The sequence below is a fragment of the Acanthochromis polyacanthus genome, chromosome 9 (assembly GCF_021347895.1).
Source record: "Acanthochromis polyacanthus isolate Apoly-LR-REF ecotype Palm Island chromosome 9, KAUST_Apoly_ChrSc, whole genome shotgun sequence".
Taxonomy (NCBI): domain Eukaryota; kingdom Metazoa; phylum Chordata; class Actinopteri; family Pomacentridae; genus Acanthochromis; species Acanthochromis polyacanthus.
The window spans coordinates 8,447,737-8,463,933 of NC_067121.1; the positions used below are offsets into that span (position 1 = coordinate 8,447,737).

At 38.4% G+C, this 16,197-nt stretch overlaps 2 protein-coding genes across 3 annotated transcripts in view; both read right to left on the reverse strand.

Annotated features, from left to right (window-relative positions):
* Nucleotides 1–217: 217 nt before the first annotated feature.
* LOC127535350 (gap junction delta-4 protein-like) lies at nt 218–2,559 on the reverse strand. The gene is made up of 2 exons (XM_051953185.1): nt 2,496–2,559; nt 218–1,601 (listed from the first exon to the last, which is right to left on the reverse strand). Exons 1-2 carry the CDS (start codon nt 2,557–2,559, stop codon nt 499–501), a joined length of 1,167 nt encoding a protein of 388 aa, XP_051809145.1. The 3' UTR covers nt 218–498.
* A 433-nt stretch (nt 2,560–2,992) lies between these two features.
* The window catches only part of LOC110966637 (cyclin-Y-like), a 31,758-nt gene continuing 18,553 nt past the window's right edge, over nt 2,993–16,197 (reverse strand). Inside the window, exons 2-11 of one of the 2 annotated variants that reach the window (XM_022216073.2) lie at nt 14,870–14,944; nt 12,880–12,897; nt 12,558–12,592; nt 12,103–12,197; nt 11,960–11,995; nt 11,329–11,386; nt 10,915–11,034; nt 9,651–9,817; nt 8,247–8,409; nt 2,993–5,184 (exon numbers count right to left, since the gene is read on the reverse strand). In XM_022216073.2, the coding sequence (XP_022071765.1) occupies nt 5,068–5,184; nt 8,247–8,409; nt 9,651–9,817; nt 10,915–11,034; nt 11,329–11,386; nt 11,960–11,995; nt 12,103–12,197; nt 12,558–12,592; nt 12,880–12,897; nt 14,870–14,944 (884 nt within the window). In that variant the 3' untranslated portion in view covers nt 2,993–5,067. The remainder of the gene's footprint in view (nt 5,185–8,246; nt 8,410–9,650; nt 9,818–10,914; nt 11,035–11,328; nt 11,387–11,959; nt 11,996–12,102; nt 12,198–12,557; nt 12,593–12,879; nt 12,898–14,869; nt 14,945–16,197) is intronic. The other variant, XM_022216076.2, reaches the window with a different exon arrangement.

Here is a 16,197-nt window from a genome sequence, read left to right on the forward strand (position 1 = left end):
TATCCATCCAGCTGAACACAAAATACTGACTCATCCTCTGCGTGTATATTTGCCTGTACATGCAGCCTAAACAGATGAACATTCCGTTAAAATTGGCTAATGTTTCAAGAAAAGATGATTTTCTTCCTCCTTTTAGCTCTGGGTTTGGTCTCCACTGACATCTGACTTTTTTTTTTAAAGCCAGGAGTTGGTCAAATTGTGGCTTGAGTTTTTTTCAAATAAATAATAGTTTGAGAGACTGAAGACCAGAAACCAAACCAACCAGCTGAACGAGGATATAACTATAACAGATCTGTTATAGTTTGATGAACATTTTCTGCAGGTTTATCACTTCTCTTTTCATATTGCACATTTTAGTAACATAATTTAATCCACTGTAAATAAAATATTCTTTAGCTAGTCCTATTTATTCATGCAATAAAAATAGATATGAAGAAGAACATCAGGGTTTGCGAGAAGTGTTTTCGTCCAGTGACGGTGATAAAGGGCCTCAGTCCATTACACCCAGGCTCTCTTGTCCTGGGATCCACTGCTATCAGACTGTTGTCCTGAGCTGCTGCCAGCTGCAGTGAACTGGGCCATCTTTTTGACACCTATAGGTGTTGTTGCTCTCGGGTTTGGTAATGGTGCGTTATCTGGCCGAGGGGATATCGCAGGTCTCGAATGGCTGTGAATTACATAGTGAGTTGGTGTTGGAGTGATCATGTCAGGCATCTCCACTTCTCCCTCTTTGCTTTCTGGGCTTCTCTCGTCAGCAGATTCGTTTGCTTCGAGTACACCAGTCACTTTAGTGTGGTAAAGCTCACCAGTTGGCACAACAGCAGCACCATTCATCTTCGAGCTTCCACTTCGGCTGACTCTCCTGGTTAAAATGACGTCTTCTTCTGTCAGGGTCGTGGCTGTGAACATACTGCTTTGTTCCCCCTTACTCATCTCCTCCATCAGCATCTCCTTCTTCTTCCTCCACCTCACCATCGCCTTCACAGAGCTCAATAGGTCGACCAGACTTAGCAGAATGGACAAAACTGCAACGCCGAGCATAAAGTTGAGCATCAAGGTCTTCTCAGTGCGTCTGGAGATGTAGCATTCCACCCCAGATGTGCAGGGAGCTTCATAACAGAAGAAACTCTTTGGGATAGACAAACCAAAGAGAAGAAACTGGCCGGAACCGAAAACAGCTTCGAGAAGTATCCGTAAAATTACTACTAACAAGTAAGCGCAGCAGAAACGTGGTGCTGCCAGTTCACGTTCAAGTGAGGCTTTATGCAACGACAGTTCTCTCGAGGAGTTTGAGTTGTCGAGGGTGAAAGGAGAACCTCCTCGACTCCTGTCGCAATAGAAACCCCCGAAATAGGGACGCGACAGAACTTTATGCATGATGTAGGTTGCAAAAATTAAATGGGGAAGGCAGAGAAGAATGAGGTGGAGGAGCCAGAGACGGAGGACGGATACAGGAGCAAATATGTCAAAGCAAACATTGGAGCAGCCCGGCTGGATGGTGTTGCAGATAAATCTCTCCTGCTCGTCGCTGAAGAGGGTGAAGCCAGCGAGCAGGAGGACGAGAAGACGGAAAACCAGCATCAACATCCACCAGATTTTGCCTGCAGTGGGGATGAGATGATCAAAGAAAACACAACATCACAACCTTCTTATGTCTTTTCAGCACCCAGTACAATTTCTACAGTTTCATTTAGCGGACGCTTTTATCCAAAGCGACGTATACTACCAGTCAAACGTTTGGACACACCTTCTCATTGACTGGTTTTTAAGTGCCATAAAACAAGCTCAAGTGAGAATAATTAGTTGTTAAAAATAAACAAAAATGCAATATGATAATACCTTACAAATACTAGCAATCAGAAATTAAGAGGGGAAAAAATGCACTTGCTAAAGAGGTGAAAGTCCTAATTAAGCACAAATGCTCCCAAAGTCAAAAGTTGGATGTTTGTCAGCACAAATCTAAAAAAAAAAAATCATTCATTTATACTTAAACAAGACATGAAAATAACTTGATACTAGTTTAAAGGAGGCAGAGATCCCTGAATCATCAGAAAAAAAATTCTGAAATATATTCAGAGCAGAGAAGGTGAGGAGTTTAACCGCAAGAACATCAAAGCTACCATCAAGCACGGTGGTGGCAGTATTATGCTCTGGGTTTGTTTTGCTGTCAGTGAACCTGGTACTTTATACAAATGGAATAATGAAAAAGGAGAATTACCTCCCTACTCTTCTGAAAAAGCTAAAATCATCACTCAGAAGGTTGGATGTTGGATGCAGTTAGTTGTCCCACCAAGACAATGACCCCAAACACAAATTAAAAGTGAACCCCAAACTGGGTTTAAAGACTTTGTTCCTAATGTCTTTACAATAAAATTACAAAATGAAAGAATTAGAAATCTTGTACTTTTGTGATTTTAGACATAAAGAGTTTTTTTGTTCATCTGATTGAGTTGTAGTAATCTAAAAAATGAGAGAAAAGCTCATTAAAGACTTACCAACAAAAGACACATTCTGACTGATGGTGACGAATAATATGTCTTTTGCTCCCATCATCCTCATTGCTCTGATCCCTGGATAAAAAAACAACTTCGAACTCATCCAAAAAGCCTCTTATAACATGACAGATCTACAGTGTCCCCTTCAACACTGTTCCTAAACTACAGTGTCGACCCTCACAGCGCGCCACTAAACACACTCACCTCTAATGTTGTGTTGCCGCCTCATACTCGTCTGCAGGGCCAGGACCTGTGGAGTGGGCTATTCTTACCAGGCTGCCATCAAAGCATTGTTGGGATGTTTAGGTACAAGTCAACCTGACTGGAAGCTGGCAGTCATACGTTGGCAAGGTTGCGAAGTACGACAGTAAACTTAAGTGAAACAGTCAAATGACACCGAGCCAAAAGCCTCTTAAAATCAGCGGCGCCATAATTTTAAAGCCAAGTGCTCCGACTGTGTCAAAAATGAACCCAAATCTGTTGTTAAAGACACAGGATTATTAAACAAGAGTGTTTTCTTTTATTAAAAACACAAATCAGCACATCCATAAATAATTTACAATGAACCCGTTGCAGTTTTTGAACTTTTTATACACTGTACAAAGTTAATTTGCAAAATAATTCTATTTTACCAGTTTAGCATTTAGACAAATAAACTGAAAAACCTGATCATTTAGTCGCCTGTAACAACAACAACAAAACAAACCCCAAAGTGATGGTTGTAAAATTTAAAAGTTCAACTTTGTGCTGAATGAACACAGGGAACCGAGATGCCCTTGTTCCAGGACACGTTATCGGTCCACTGGTTGGTCACAGACTGGCAATAGTAGATAACTAGCAGTTAGTTCATTTTATAACCTGGTTACACAACTCTCCTTTTACTAAATCACTTTCTGGAGATGACTCTTAAGATTTGAGGCTTTAGAAGATGTTAAGTTGCAGCCACACCCACAATTGTACAGTTATCTTTGGTTCATCCTGTTATTTAAATGCTGATTTTGGGCTTTCTTACTGAAATGAAATGAAATTGTCTTAAGAAAACCTAGAATAACTACAGACTCCGGAGGGATAAAAGAAGCACATTTGTTTGCAGATTTAAGTCAAAATGTCGGCAAAAGGACTCAACAATGAACTCATTTCAAGTCAAAAATGTAATTTGGAACAATCCCATTCACAAATCGCAAAGGCTGCTAAGTAGGGTACAGATTACGCATTATGTCTAACCCAAGGGTCTAAACTGTTGGGTTCATGGTTTTACAAATTCAGATACCATCCTCCTTTTCTGACGGTTAAAGTGAAGCAGGATTGGTGAAACTTCAAATCCTAATACCTGCCAGAAAGTTTGCAAATAGTTATTTTTCTATAGTTTGGACTATAGAAACCTTTTAACCCAGACAACAACATATTCTTCAGACAAAAGCCCGACAGTTTTCATAAAACAGCACTAGAAAAGGTCTTAAAATGAAGAAACTGGGGTGGTACTTAGTGAAAATAAGACTTAGGAGACTGGAGATATTTAGAGAGATTCCAAATTAACTTTATAAGACTGAATAAATAAATGAAAACAAAGGAATGTCATTGTCAGGTGTAGTTATTCTGTTGGCTGAAGGTTTGATTTTAGAGTTTAACTCTAAAAATGTACATTTAGTAGCAACACCAAGCTTGAGTTTTATAGTAACTCTATAGTTTGCTGCTGAATGCATCTGTAAGGTGCAAAATGACCATTTTCCTACCTGCAGCCCCAGTCTTCTTACCTTTTGGAGTCCAAATTTAAAAGAAAAACTCTCATTGTGACTGCTCACAGTGCAACCTGTGGATTATCCAGATTATAGTGTTTCTGGAATGACGTTGCAATGATTGTGTCCCAAAATTACAATATTAGACTCATATTTGTGGAAATATTGTCACTTTTTTTATTCATTGTGGCCCTTTTTTCCATCTTTGAACTTCACAATTAGCGTTTCAGCCCTTGGTGTAACTGAAACAAGGAGCATGGTGATAAATCGACATGTTAAACAGACTACCTGAGTATCAAGAGGCGCTATAAATACTGTAAACCTTTTAGATTTCCAAAGAAGAAAAACTCGCTAACACTTTTATTATTCTAAGTCGTGTCAAAGGAAATAAGCAGTAGAAAGTCCAGTGCTACACTTCTGTTGGTGAAATTCTGCAGGTTCAACCATTTGAAAAAATTCAGATAATGAAGTGAAATAAATAATATGGTTCGTTGTGGAGGTGCAGGGCCTTCAGAGTGACGGGTTAGGCCGAATACTTCAAATGAGGCTCAACGCAGATTAGTCCGGACGTGGTTCACACATCCGAACAAATTTCAAGGCTTTGTCTCATCCAGCGCTTGTTTTATGAGCTTGATTTTCCTGCACAGGTGAAATAAAAACCAGGAGCTTCCTTCTCTCTCACGCGAACAGAAGAGCTGAGGCACTGCGGAGGCATCAGGTTAAGGTACAGACCTCTTTCCTCAACTCCAGTTTTGAAGGTTTCAGGTCTGCAGGTTGGGGACATTTCTCATCCAGCCTGATGCCAGTGTTCAGTACATGACAGTTTATTTTAGTGGTTAGGAGAGGATTGCAGGAACCCACCGGATCCCACACAGATTGTCCATGCTGGCCGAGCGCTTCCTGGCTGCTCTCCGCACGTCTTTGTACTTGTCATCACATAGCCTGGAAATAGCCTGCAGATAGAACATTAAAAAAGTTTCAATACGTGTCTGGTCTACTGTGTTCATGTACCTGCTCCCTACTATGTATATTTAGTGATCACAGTGGAGATTGTCACTAAAACTACATAATACTAGAATTTGACCAAAGTGAAAGTTAAAGGTCCCTATATGGTGAAATTCCATTTTTTGTGTGTTTTGTGTTTGGTATTCAACTCGTTAAAACAAATCTCTTAAGAAAAGAAGATCAGTCCTTCATTAAGCACCTACACAAATAGTTAGCCTTTTAGCTTTTACAAGAATTCAGAATGCAAGTATTCTTCTTGAATGAGGCAGAAACTCAAACTACACAACAACTGACTCAGTGTCGGACAGGTCGTAGTCAGACTCCTTTATCTGTTATTCATTTAATGCAAACAGTTAATTCATGTTTTAGTTAACACTCAATCAGCACTAACTAATCATCTGTGCTGTAACAAAAATGTAACTGTGTAATTACATTTTAATTTTGCTTGGAACAATGCACATTTCACATTTTGCTCTTGTACTTTTTCTACTCAGGCTTATGAATAATAGTAATCTTTTGGTTTCCAAGACTTTGAATGGGAGCAACATCAGCAGTTTCAACAATAAATTAAAACTATTGAGATCAATAAAGTACTTCTGATTCTGAGCCTGGGAAAAGCAGCAGGATTCATACAGTTATAGTGAAATGAACCAACAGTGCAGTATTTTTCTCTAAACTGCCTGGATGATGCACTTCTGTTAACATGGTAGCAGTGGGGTTACTTGGGCCACTGATTCCCATCTGTGATTATTAGTAAATAATGACATTATTGTAATTCTATCTCGTAGAACCAAAACCAAAACCAAAATGATGAGACATAGACCAGTGGAAGACAGACAGGCTTCAATATCTCTGAAGGATTTGGAGAAACCTCTAGAAGAAGTAAGGAATGGGAAGTCCAAACGTCAGGGGACAGATGAAAATCAACAGAATGACTTTGAAGTGATTCATAGACAAAAGAAACAAAACTAAGAACCAGAACAGGGGGCAAGAGAACAGGACCTGACCACCAGGTTTTGGATGAACAAATGGTGACAGATCTTGCATTTTATTAAGTATAAAATTTTCAGTTTTACTCCACGATAATTGATGGAACAATTTACCCCCACATTTTTCTCCAAAGGTTCAATTTACCCCTTGCCGGGGCAAGTTGAGACAAGAAAACTTTTTTTAGAAAGCCTATTTTAGATCCAAACCAATAATTCCCAGGGATGCCTCACATCTTGAAGTACAGTGCCTTGTGAAAGTACTCGGCCCCCTTGAACTTTTCAACCTTTCGCCACATTTCAGGCTTCAAACATAAAGATATAAAATTTTATTTTTTTGTCAAGAATCAACAACAATTGAGACACAATCGTGAAGTGGAATGAAATTTATTGGATATTTTATACTTTTTTAACAAATAAAAACCTGAAAAGTGGGGTGTGCAATATTATTCGGCCCCTTTACTTTCAGTGCAGCAAACTCACTCCAGAAGTTCAGTGAGGATCTCTGAATGATCCAATGTTGTCCTAAATGACTGATGATGATAAATAGAATCCACCTGTGTGTAATCAAGTCTCCGTATAAATGCACCTGCTCTGTGATAGTCTCAGGGTTCTGTTTAAAGCGCAGAGAGCATCATGAAGACCAAGGAACACACCAGGCAGGTCCGAGATACTGTTGTGGAGAAGTTTAAAGCCGGATTTGGATACAAAAAGATTTCCCAAGCTTTAAACATCTCAAGGAGCACTGTGCAAGCAATCATATTGAAATGGAAGGAGTATCAGACCACTGCAAATCTACCAAGACCCGGCCGTCCCTCTAAACTTTCACCTCCAACAAGGAGAAGACTGATCAGAGATGCAGCCAAGAGGCACATGATCACTCTGGATGAACTGCAGAGATCTACAGCTGAGGTGGGAGAGTCTGTCCATAGGACAACAATCAGTCGTACACTGCACAAATCTGGCCTTTATGGAAGAGTGGCAAGAAGAAAGCCATTTCTCAAAGATATCCATAAAAAGTCTCATTTAAAGTTTGCCACAAGTCACCTGGGAGACACACCAAACATGTGGAAGAAGGTGCTCTGGTCAGATGAAACCAAAATCCAACTTTTTGGCCACAATGCAAAACGATATGTTTGGCGTAAAAGCAACACAGCTCATCACCCTGAACACACCATCCCCACTGTCAAACAAGGTGGTGGCAGCCTCATGTTTTGGGCCTGCTTTTCTTCAGCAGGGACAGGGAAGATGGTTAAAATTGATGGGAAGATGAATGGAGCCAAATACAGGAGCATTCTGGAAGAAAACCTGTTGGAGTCTGCAAAAGACCTGAGACTGGGACGGAGATTTATCTTCCAACAGGACAATGATCCAAAACATAAAGCCAAATCTCCAATGGAATGGTTCACAAATAAACGTATCCAGGTGTTAGAATGGCCAAGTCAAAGTCCAGACCTGAATCCAATCGAGAATCTGTGGGCAGAGCTGAAGACTGCTGTTCACAAACGCTCTCCATCCAACCTCACTGAGCTCGAGCTGTTTTGCAAGGAAGAATGGGCAAGAATTTCAGTCTCTCGATGTGCAAAACTGATAGAGACATACCCCAAGCGACTTGCTGTAATTGCAGCAAAAGGTGGCGCTACAAAGTATTAATGCAAGGAGGCTGAATAATATTGCACACCCCACTTTTCAGGTTTTTATTTGTTAAAAAGGTTTAAAATATCCAATAAATTTCGTTCCACTTCACGATTGTGTCCCACTTGTTGTTGATTCTTGACAAAAAATTACAATTTTATATCTTTATGTTTGAAACCTGAAATGTGGCGAAAGGTTGAAAAGTTCAAGGGGGCCGAATACTTTCACAAGGCACTGTATATGTCCATGTCTTATTTTTAGACATTACTATCACGCCTCCAGTAAAATGACACCTAAAGTAAAAACTGGCTCATTTTACCCCACTCTCCTAAGGTTAAATAAGTAAACAAGAAAAAAACTGAAATTATCTGAGAGGAAAAGCTTCTCACCTCTAGTTTCTGAGCCTTGTCCCTGCTGAGCGGCTCCAGGGGGAAGCTTAGGTTGTTGGACTCGGACAGCGATCGCAGGTCAAAGTAATACTTGGCGTAGACGCTGGACGGCACGTTGATGTTGAACTGCAGCAGCTCCAGAAACTGTCGCTCCAGCTCATTCCTGGTAACGGAATTCACAACATTTCTGCATCAGCAGACTGAACAAATCACTTTTATGGAGAAAAATGTGTCTCTTACACTGGAAAAAAGCCCCTCTCAAAACAAGAAAAAAGAACTTAATTCAAGGAACTTTTACTCTGAAATAAGTGAAAAAATCTGCCAATAGAACAAGTGAAAAATGGCTTGGTAAGATTTCTTGAAGTAAGATACGATCTTGAGATCTTAAAATGAGCTGGTAAAACTTATTTTGAGCTGTGTTTTTATTAGGATTGTCAAGCTTAGGTGTCTTATCCCTCCAGTTGTTCTCGTTTACGGCACCAAAAAATATTGTTTCCTTGTCTGAAAAATTAAAAAAATTGAGCAAAAAAATTCCTTAAATTCATTTAAAAAAAATTGCAAAATCTTCAGTAAGAACTTTACCCTAAAATTTTTTTTAAAAAAATCTGAAAATTTGACAAGAAATAATTTTTTTTTAAAAAATATAAAATTGTAAATGTTTCCAAAAAAATGAAAAAAAATCTTCCAAAAAAATCCTAAAAAATATCTAAAGTCATTACATATATATCAGTAAAATTTCGAATATATTCTTTCAGAACAATATTCAAAATTCGCTGGATTTTGGTTGATTTTTTCTGAATGTTCTTAAAGAAACATTTTTAAAAAATATTTCTTTATTCCCACCAAAAAATGTTCAAAAATTTCCCCAAATATTTTAGAAAATGTGGAAGTCTTCACTGTGAAAATATTTTCCCCCCACATTTTTAAACTTTAAAATGGGTCAACTTGACCAGCAGGACGACAGGAGGGTTAAAACAAGATAATTTCAAGATCGTTTGACTTAACGAGATATTTAAGATGCACTGTCTTAAAACAAGTCCCTGCATCTTGCTGAAATATCACCTGTTAAGTGAATTTATCTTAAATCAAGTGGGATGAGACATTTTGACTAAAGATAAGATAAACAGGCTTGGTGAGATTTTGAGTTTTTGCAGTGTAAAAATCACAAAACCTTCTTAAACCTCAAGGTTTACACAAAGCTTTTTGTTGAGGGATTTTCATTTCCTTCACACATTTCTTTAAACCTGCTCAGGGATTCACACCTGTGTCCTGTAGTTTTAGATTACATTTCTTGCACTTTTGATAAATCTAAGAAACTCCATCAACTCCAACCTCATCATCATATGATTAGGTCTGACTCAAAGCTGATCCCGCACTGAAGGAAAATAACCTGAGATCACCCACATGTCCTCCACTGTGATGTCCTTAAGGATCTGGCAGTAGTCGACGTTCCACACGGCCTGATCATCCCAGACTTTGGAGGCCAGCAGGATGGCGCCCAGAACAATCCTCTTCCAGTTCCCTGGACAGATGTCGATCTCTGCGTAGGTCAGAAGTCTCTCCAGGTAAACCTGCACGAATAAACAGATAAACACTGAAAACTGGCCATGAAAAAGTGCTTTAGAGGTAAGAAATTTGGAACAAGCACAAAATAAAACACAAAATACAGCAGAATAAAATTAAATGGATGACAATACATTAATCAAAACCAATGTGAATAAAGAACATGCGCATTTTAGAGAATAACTAAAACCGACTAAAACAGCTAAAAAAGAAAAGAAAAAGAAAAATAACAACATGTGAAACATAAAATTTACAATTTTTTTCAACAATAAATTAAAACTATGTGGGGAAAAAAATTGCAGACAGGGTAAACAAAAGCTCAGGTAGATTGGACTAGATTTTATGTAAAAACATGAATTGGGGAAAAACAGAACCACCTTTGGCTTAACCTTCTAAAAATGTCTGCATTTGGGGCAAATTTAAGTTCTAGTGGGAGCTGGTTCCACTCTTTTCCTCTAACCGACCAGCTCCTGTAGATCTGAGACACCTACCAGACTTGAATTAACATATTTCCAGAATATTTTCCTCCCAGACCATTCAGAGACTTAATGAGAATAAATGGAGCCTTGAATTTTGTTCGATATTTAACCAGAGACGAATGTATGGATGAAAGAATCAGAGTAATGTGTTTCTCCTCTTGGTGTTTGTCCATTATAAACAGACAAAACAAACACTGAAATGTTGCATAAAAACAGAATATCTTAAAAACTTTACCATCAAAACCAAACACGTTTCCACAGAGCTGGATGATCTAATCTGATTAATGTGTTTTTACGCTCTGCTCTGACGTGTTTGCATTCACTGTGTCCTGTCTGACATCCCACATTCATCGCAGCAGCACACGCAGACACCCTGATATTTTGGATGCAAAGTCTCATCGCCAATTTACACACATCCCTGGCTTGTCTGAACACATCAGGGTTCGACGTCCCCCATGGCCGAACCACAAACCCTGAGCATTTGCGTGTGCGGTCACAACTGAGGCACCTTCTCTGTCTTTTTTTTCCCCCCACATAAAAAGTCATTCGTGTTGTAGAATTGTGTAGAATTGTGCAGAATTGTACATGGTGGTCCAGCAATAGAAAAGGAGGAAATAAATTCTCACTAGTGTGACGATGGCACACTCAGCAGTGAGCTGAGCAGCACTGAACAACGTCCTGACGAACCGGTAGATCTGCTTCTGCTCCGGGTCGTGTTGGTTGTAGTCCAGTGGAACCTCTGATTTCTGAAAGTAGAATTATTAATGATAATAAAAGGAAGAAGAGAAGGAAAGAAAGGATGTAGATGAAGGACGGGAGGAGTAGACAGAGGAGGAAAACAAGAACGACAGAAAGGAAAAGCGAGCAAACACACATTCATCCCAAACATTCAGTCAGCTGCTAGTACAATAAATTAAAATGCACAGCTGCAACACTGACATGAGACAAAAATCAGACCCATTTCTAACAGAATATGGTATTGCACATTCAGCTGATTTGTAAGGTGCAAAAATATGACGTGAAATTAGATGAAACCTTACAGAGAGAGGATGAAGCTTCTCATCAAAGATATCTAGTAGCATTCCTCCATCTGTGTCCCTAGAATGGAAAAAAAAACTATTTCACTACAACATTAAAATTTTTATAAGAAGTTATAACAGAAATTACTGTTTCCACAAGAAACATATAATATAAATTGGTCAGTAAGTCGTAAAAATTCCACTGTAGCTCAGTGAAGAAGTATTTATTTGATGAAGCACTTTCATGATTCACTAAAGATTTTGCAGTTTAAAAGTTTTCTGTTCAGTATTTGGAAGTTTGCATGCTCAAAGTTTTGTTTTGTTTTTGGTATTCAGCCTTTAAAAATCCAAAGCCAAAACCTCATATAATGACAAAAGAATTATAAAATACATTTTTTTCATAAAATGTACTGTATTTTCTGCTTTTTTGACTTCAGGTCATAAGAGCAGCAGCCTATGCAGAGTGAGCCCACACTTCTCTATCCGCATCTGCGTATTATTTTGTGCCTTAATCTAAAACCAGGCTGCTGTTGAAAGCTTACAAAAAGCAACACAAATAAATTATGCAGAATGTGCAACAGCACTTAGGAATTGAAACAAAACACATTCATTTGCTCATTGTCAGATTCAGAGGCTCAAAATGAAACCGCACCTGTTTTTTATATGGTAGTAAATTGCCAAAGCGACACTGTAAAGAGAAGAAAATGTTTATATGAATGAGAAAAAAGTGTGTGGGCAAAAAAAAATGCTTGTTTTTTATTGTGTTGTGTTTGTGTGCTGCTTCCATGTTGTTACCATTTAATTGTATATTTGAGGTTGGGCTGGCTGACGGTGTTGTCATCCAGGAAGATGGTGGAGCAGGAGCTGTATTTCCTCCTCGATGTCCCGTGCTACACACACACACACACACACACACACACACACACACGCACACACACACACACGCGGTGACTGTTATTAGAGTGTACATGTTTTGGTCTGACCCACATACAGAAAATCATGCCACGGTGTCACACACAGCGACATGCAACCTCAGAAATTCCTGCTTCTTTGGTGCACAACATTAAGTCCACTCAAAATAGCATAAAGAACAGCTTATTTTAAATGACAGCAATGAATGACTCCCCATACATTTGAGGTTTGAGGTCATTTAAATAAGAAATAACATGACGATAAGATAAATACAACCATTTATAAGATAGCATGGTTTAGATGTTTTGCAAAGAAACCGAAAAAATCTGCACACTCACATTATTGATGAAGAGGCTCTTTCGTTTGTCTCGCACTGTAAACACAAAGAAAAATGTGTCACTAAATGCTATTTCTGCTCCACTGACAGCGAGACAAACACACACCCAGCACTTACAGAACACACTGTTATCACAAGAAGCAGAACACGCTCGACGGCGTTAATTGCAACTCAGAAGAAAGTGTTTTTTTTGTGGCTGCTGAGAAGTGACAGTAAAAGAAAGGGTTAGAGGACAGAAATAAACACTGAGAGCTTCAGCAGAGAAAAGAAAAGGTGGCGTTACACCACTAGAGGGAGACAAAGTCACACTGAGGATTACTCACCGCTCCTTAAAGGCACCTCTGAAACAAGAGGAACCAACAGCCTTATTCTTTCTGCACCACACTCACTCAAATAGCTTCATATACGCTATTCTTCAGCAGCAGTTATCAAGTTTCATTAATCACATACATGTTGTACACCAACATTTAGGTGCAAGACTTTATAAAAAACAGATGCCCAGTATAATACAATAAGCATTATTAGTGTCCCATTATTAGTTTCTCTGTTTCCGCATTTGTGAAATGACAAAAAGCTATTTCTAACAAGATAGTCAAGGCGTCTTCAGAGGGTTTAAGAGATGATGCCAGGAGAGGAGAGAAGAAAGAAATGTCTCTACTTGACAAGATTACATTTAAAGTTTCAAAACTATTCTTTTTTTTGACTAATATTTAGTGACTTTTTTTGCTTTTGTCTTGTTCAGGAATTGATTAAAAGAAAACTATCTGAGAAGAAGACATTGATTTTTAATTGGTTCATTGGTTTTGATGAGATTTTGCTGGAATTCGACACAAATTTTGCTTTCAAAAACTCTTCTGCAAACTAACTGAAGAATAATACATTGATTATTGACATTTCAGGGCTAGATGTTCACTAGGCCTCATGTCTGATAAAGGTATAGCCCCGAAACATCACAAATAAATGTCATTTTGCAAGTTAAACAGCGTGCAGTTGTCTGAAACCTTTGGATGTGCTTGTCCATTTACTACACACCTGTCTCATAAAATAAATGTGCAAAGAGTTCATTAGTCACAAATTTTGCTGTTGAAGGGCTCACAGGCAAAAAATATTGAAAGATTACATGACTACTTCAATGAATATCATGAAAAACCAGGTCCAATTACCCCATGCATATTCATTTTTGATTGGCGGTGGATTTGAAACCAGATAAAACAGATTGATCATTCTTTTTGCTTATAAAATCTAGGGAGTTAGACTAATATTTCACACATTCACCAGGTCTGAGAGTGCTTTTTCATTGCAGTGATGGATTTGTATAAACATACAATAAAGCTCACATAACAAAAATCTTTATAAACGAGACCACGGAATATTGTGCAACTGTTTTACAAATTTGAAGAATTCAGCTATGTGATTTCTGTATTTTGAAATATATGTGGAATAAAACAATTTTAATTTTTTTAGGTTTAAAATTTGGGATATAAGGGTTAAACTGATGAAAAAGCAAATGTAAAAATGAAAAGACTCCAAGAAATTGCACTACAGTATGTAACAATGTAAGATTGCACAAATGGCAGATTTGCACAATGGTAGGTCTTCAAGGGTTAATCCTTTAAAGCCACGAGGAAGAGGGCGGGTGGATCACCTACATGTGGATGTTTTTTCCCTGAGATGAGACTAAATACTGATAGCAATAGTCAGAAAAAAATGTCCCTTATTCATGAAAAGCAAATTCATCAAATAAAATGATACAATAAAATATCCAGAACCCGCTTGTGCCTGATGCTAGGAACTGCATTTACCAGGAAAAAGGATTTCTCAGATACAGTGTTGATCTATTTCACCATCACAAAGCCAGTATTGTCTCGCTGTTTGTCCCTGATAATGTGACAAAAGCACTGATCTCATGCTGCGATGTTTATGGCTCAAAGAGTCACGTTAATATTTCCTCCATCAGTGTCCAACCCCCACAGCAGGAGGCTGAAGCTCTCAGTCAGATGCCTGAAGGCAGCAGCAGAAATGAACAGCTGCGAGATCAGAGCTGCTGCATAAAGTACAGAGTTTTGATTCTATTTGGGGATCCTGGTCAGTGCTGATGATGGGAGAACAGCACGTCGAGTTAAAGCACAGGAGATCAGTTTTATGCCTGAGACAGAAGTGGCAGTGCCCTTATCATTCCTACTGTTGATTTCATCTTTTGTTGTATCTAAATTATTTGACAACAAATGGTAAATGAAATTAACACTGTTGATCTAAAGTCTATCCTGTTTTCATTCAAATTCATGTGAAATCCAATAAAACAAATCTGCTCACCGTCATTCTGTGATTTGCTGAGGAATATGGTGCTGGCCCGTGGATGGTCCGACGGATTGTACTCCATGTTCAACTCTGTCAAAACACAAAGAAAATGTATTTCTCTGTAAAATATCAAAGATAATCTGAGACACATGATTGTAAAAGATGTATATTTTTTCTTCTAAACGCAGTAATGCACACTGTTTTCTGTAATTTGCAGCAAAACACATTGCATTAAATAAAAATCTGTCTGTCATCAACATCCCGACAATCAGAAGTTAGCCCCACTTTGGTTAAGGCCAGAATAAGTCAACACATACAAGACTGACTGGCACTAAATCTAACAACCAGATTATATTTTAATTACAGCTTATTAAGGATGTGTACTTTGAGTTTAGTCCATAGACTGTCTAAAAAGATGGATGTAGCTACATCACCTACTGGTTTGTGCATTTTGGCCTGAGGACCTGAGGACCCTATAAACACCCATACAGTAGCGGTTGTGAATCACAAGATAGCCACATCCTCAACCTACTTTATCGTCTATTTTACTCTAAATAGGACCATAATTTACACAATGGACACCATTCTGCATTGAAGGGCATTTGAAGCTAGTGATTAAGACCATAACCTCATTAGGAAACTCATTAGGAAAATGTATACTGAGGTAGTAAATCAAGTAAGAAGGAGGGTCGTTTTCTCACAGACTTCTATGCAACCTGATATCTTTTTGCAACCTGTAACAAAAAAAGTTGGTTAAAGTCACTTCATGTCATACTTGCTTCACTCTTCAAACATGGAGGCTGCATGTGTCTTTTATATACAGTCTATGGTTCAATGCTAATTAGTGAAAGTTAGCATGCTAACATGCTAAACAAAGATTCCATTATATCATTACTAAGAGCATGGTGACTCAAACCAGCATTTACCTCACACCACAGCTGTGTCAGCCTCACATGACTGTGAGCATGACTACAGATTCTTAGTGTTGTCTAGCAACATAAAGTAAAAGAAAATTAGAAAAATAAGAAGAATGATTCATAAATGATAGCTACTTTGTCTTTAAAATTTAAACATGCTCTTAATAGTTTTTTATTTTTGCAAACACAAGGTTTTTCTCTGTTTCCCTGCTAGGTTTCCCTTTGTGAGTTTTTTTTTTTTTTTTTGTTCCTGTGCACACAAACACATCCAGGCATGATTCATTCCCATCCAGAGCTAATCTGAATTGCATCGTGGCCTGAAGGCAGGAGGATGTGTTTATGTGTGCGCATCTTTTAAAGCACAAGGGAAGAGCTCTCAAAATGTGCCCTCACCATAGAGGCCAAAAAATTCCTCTGTGCCTTGTT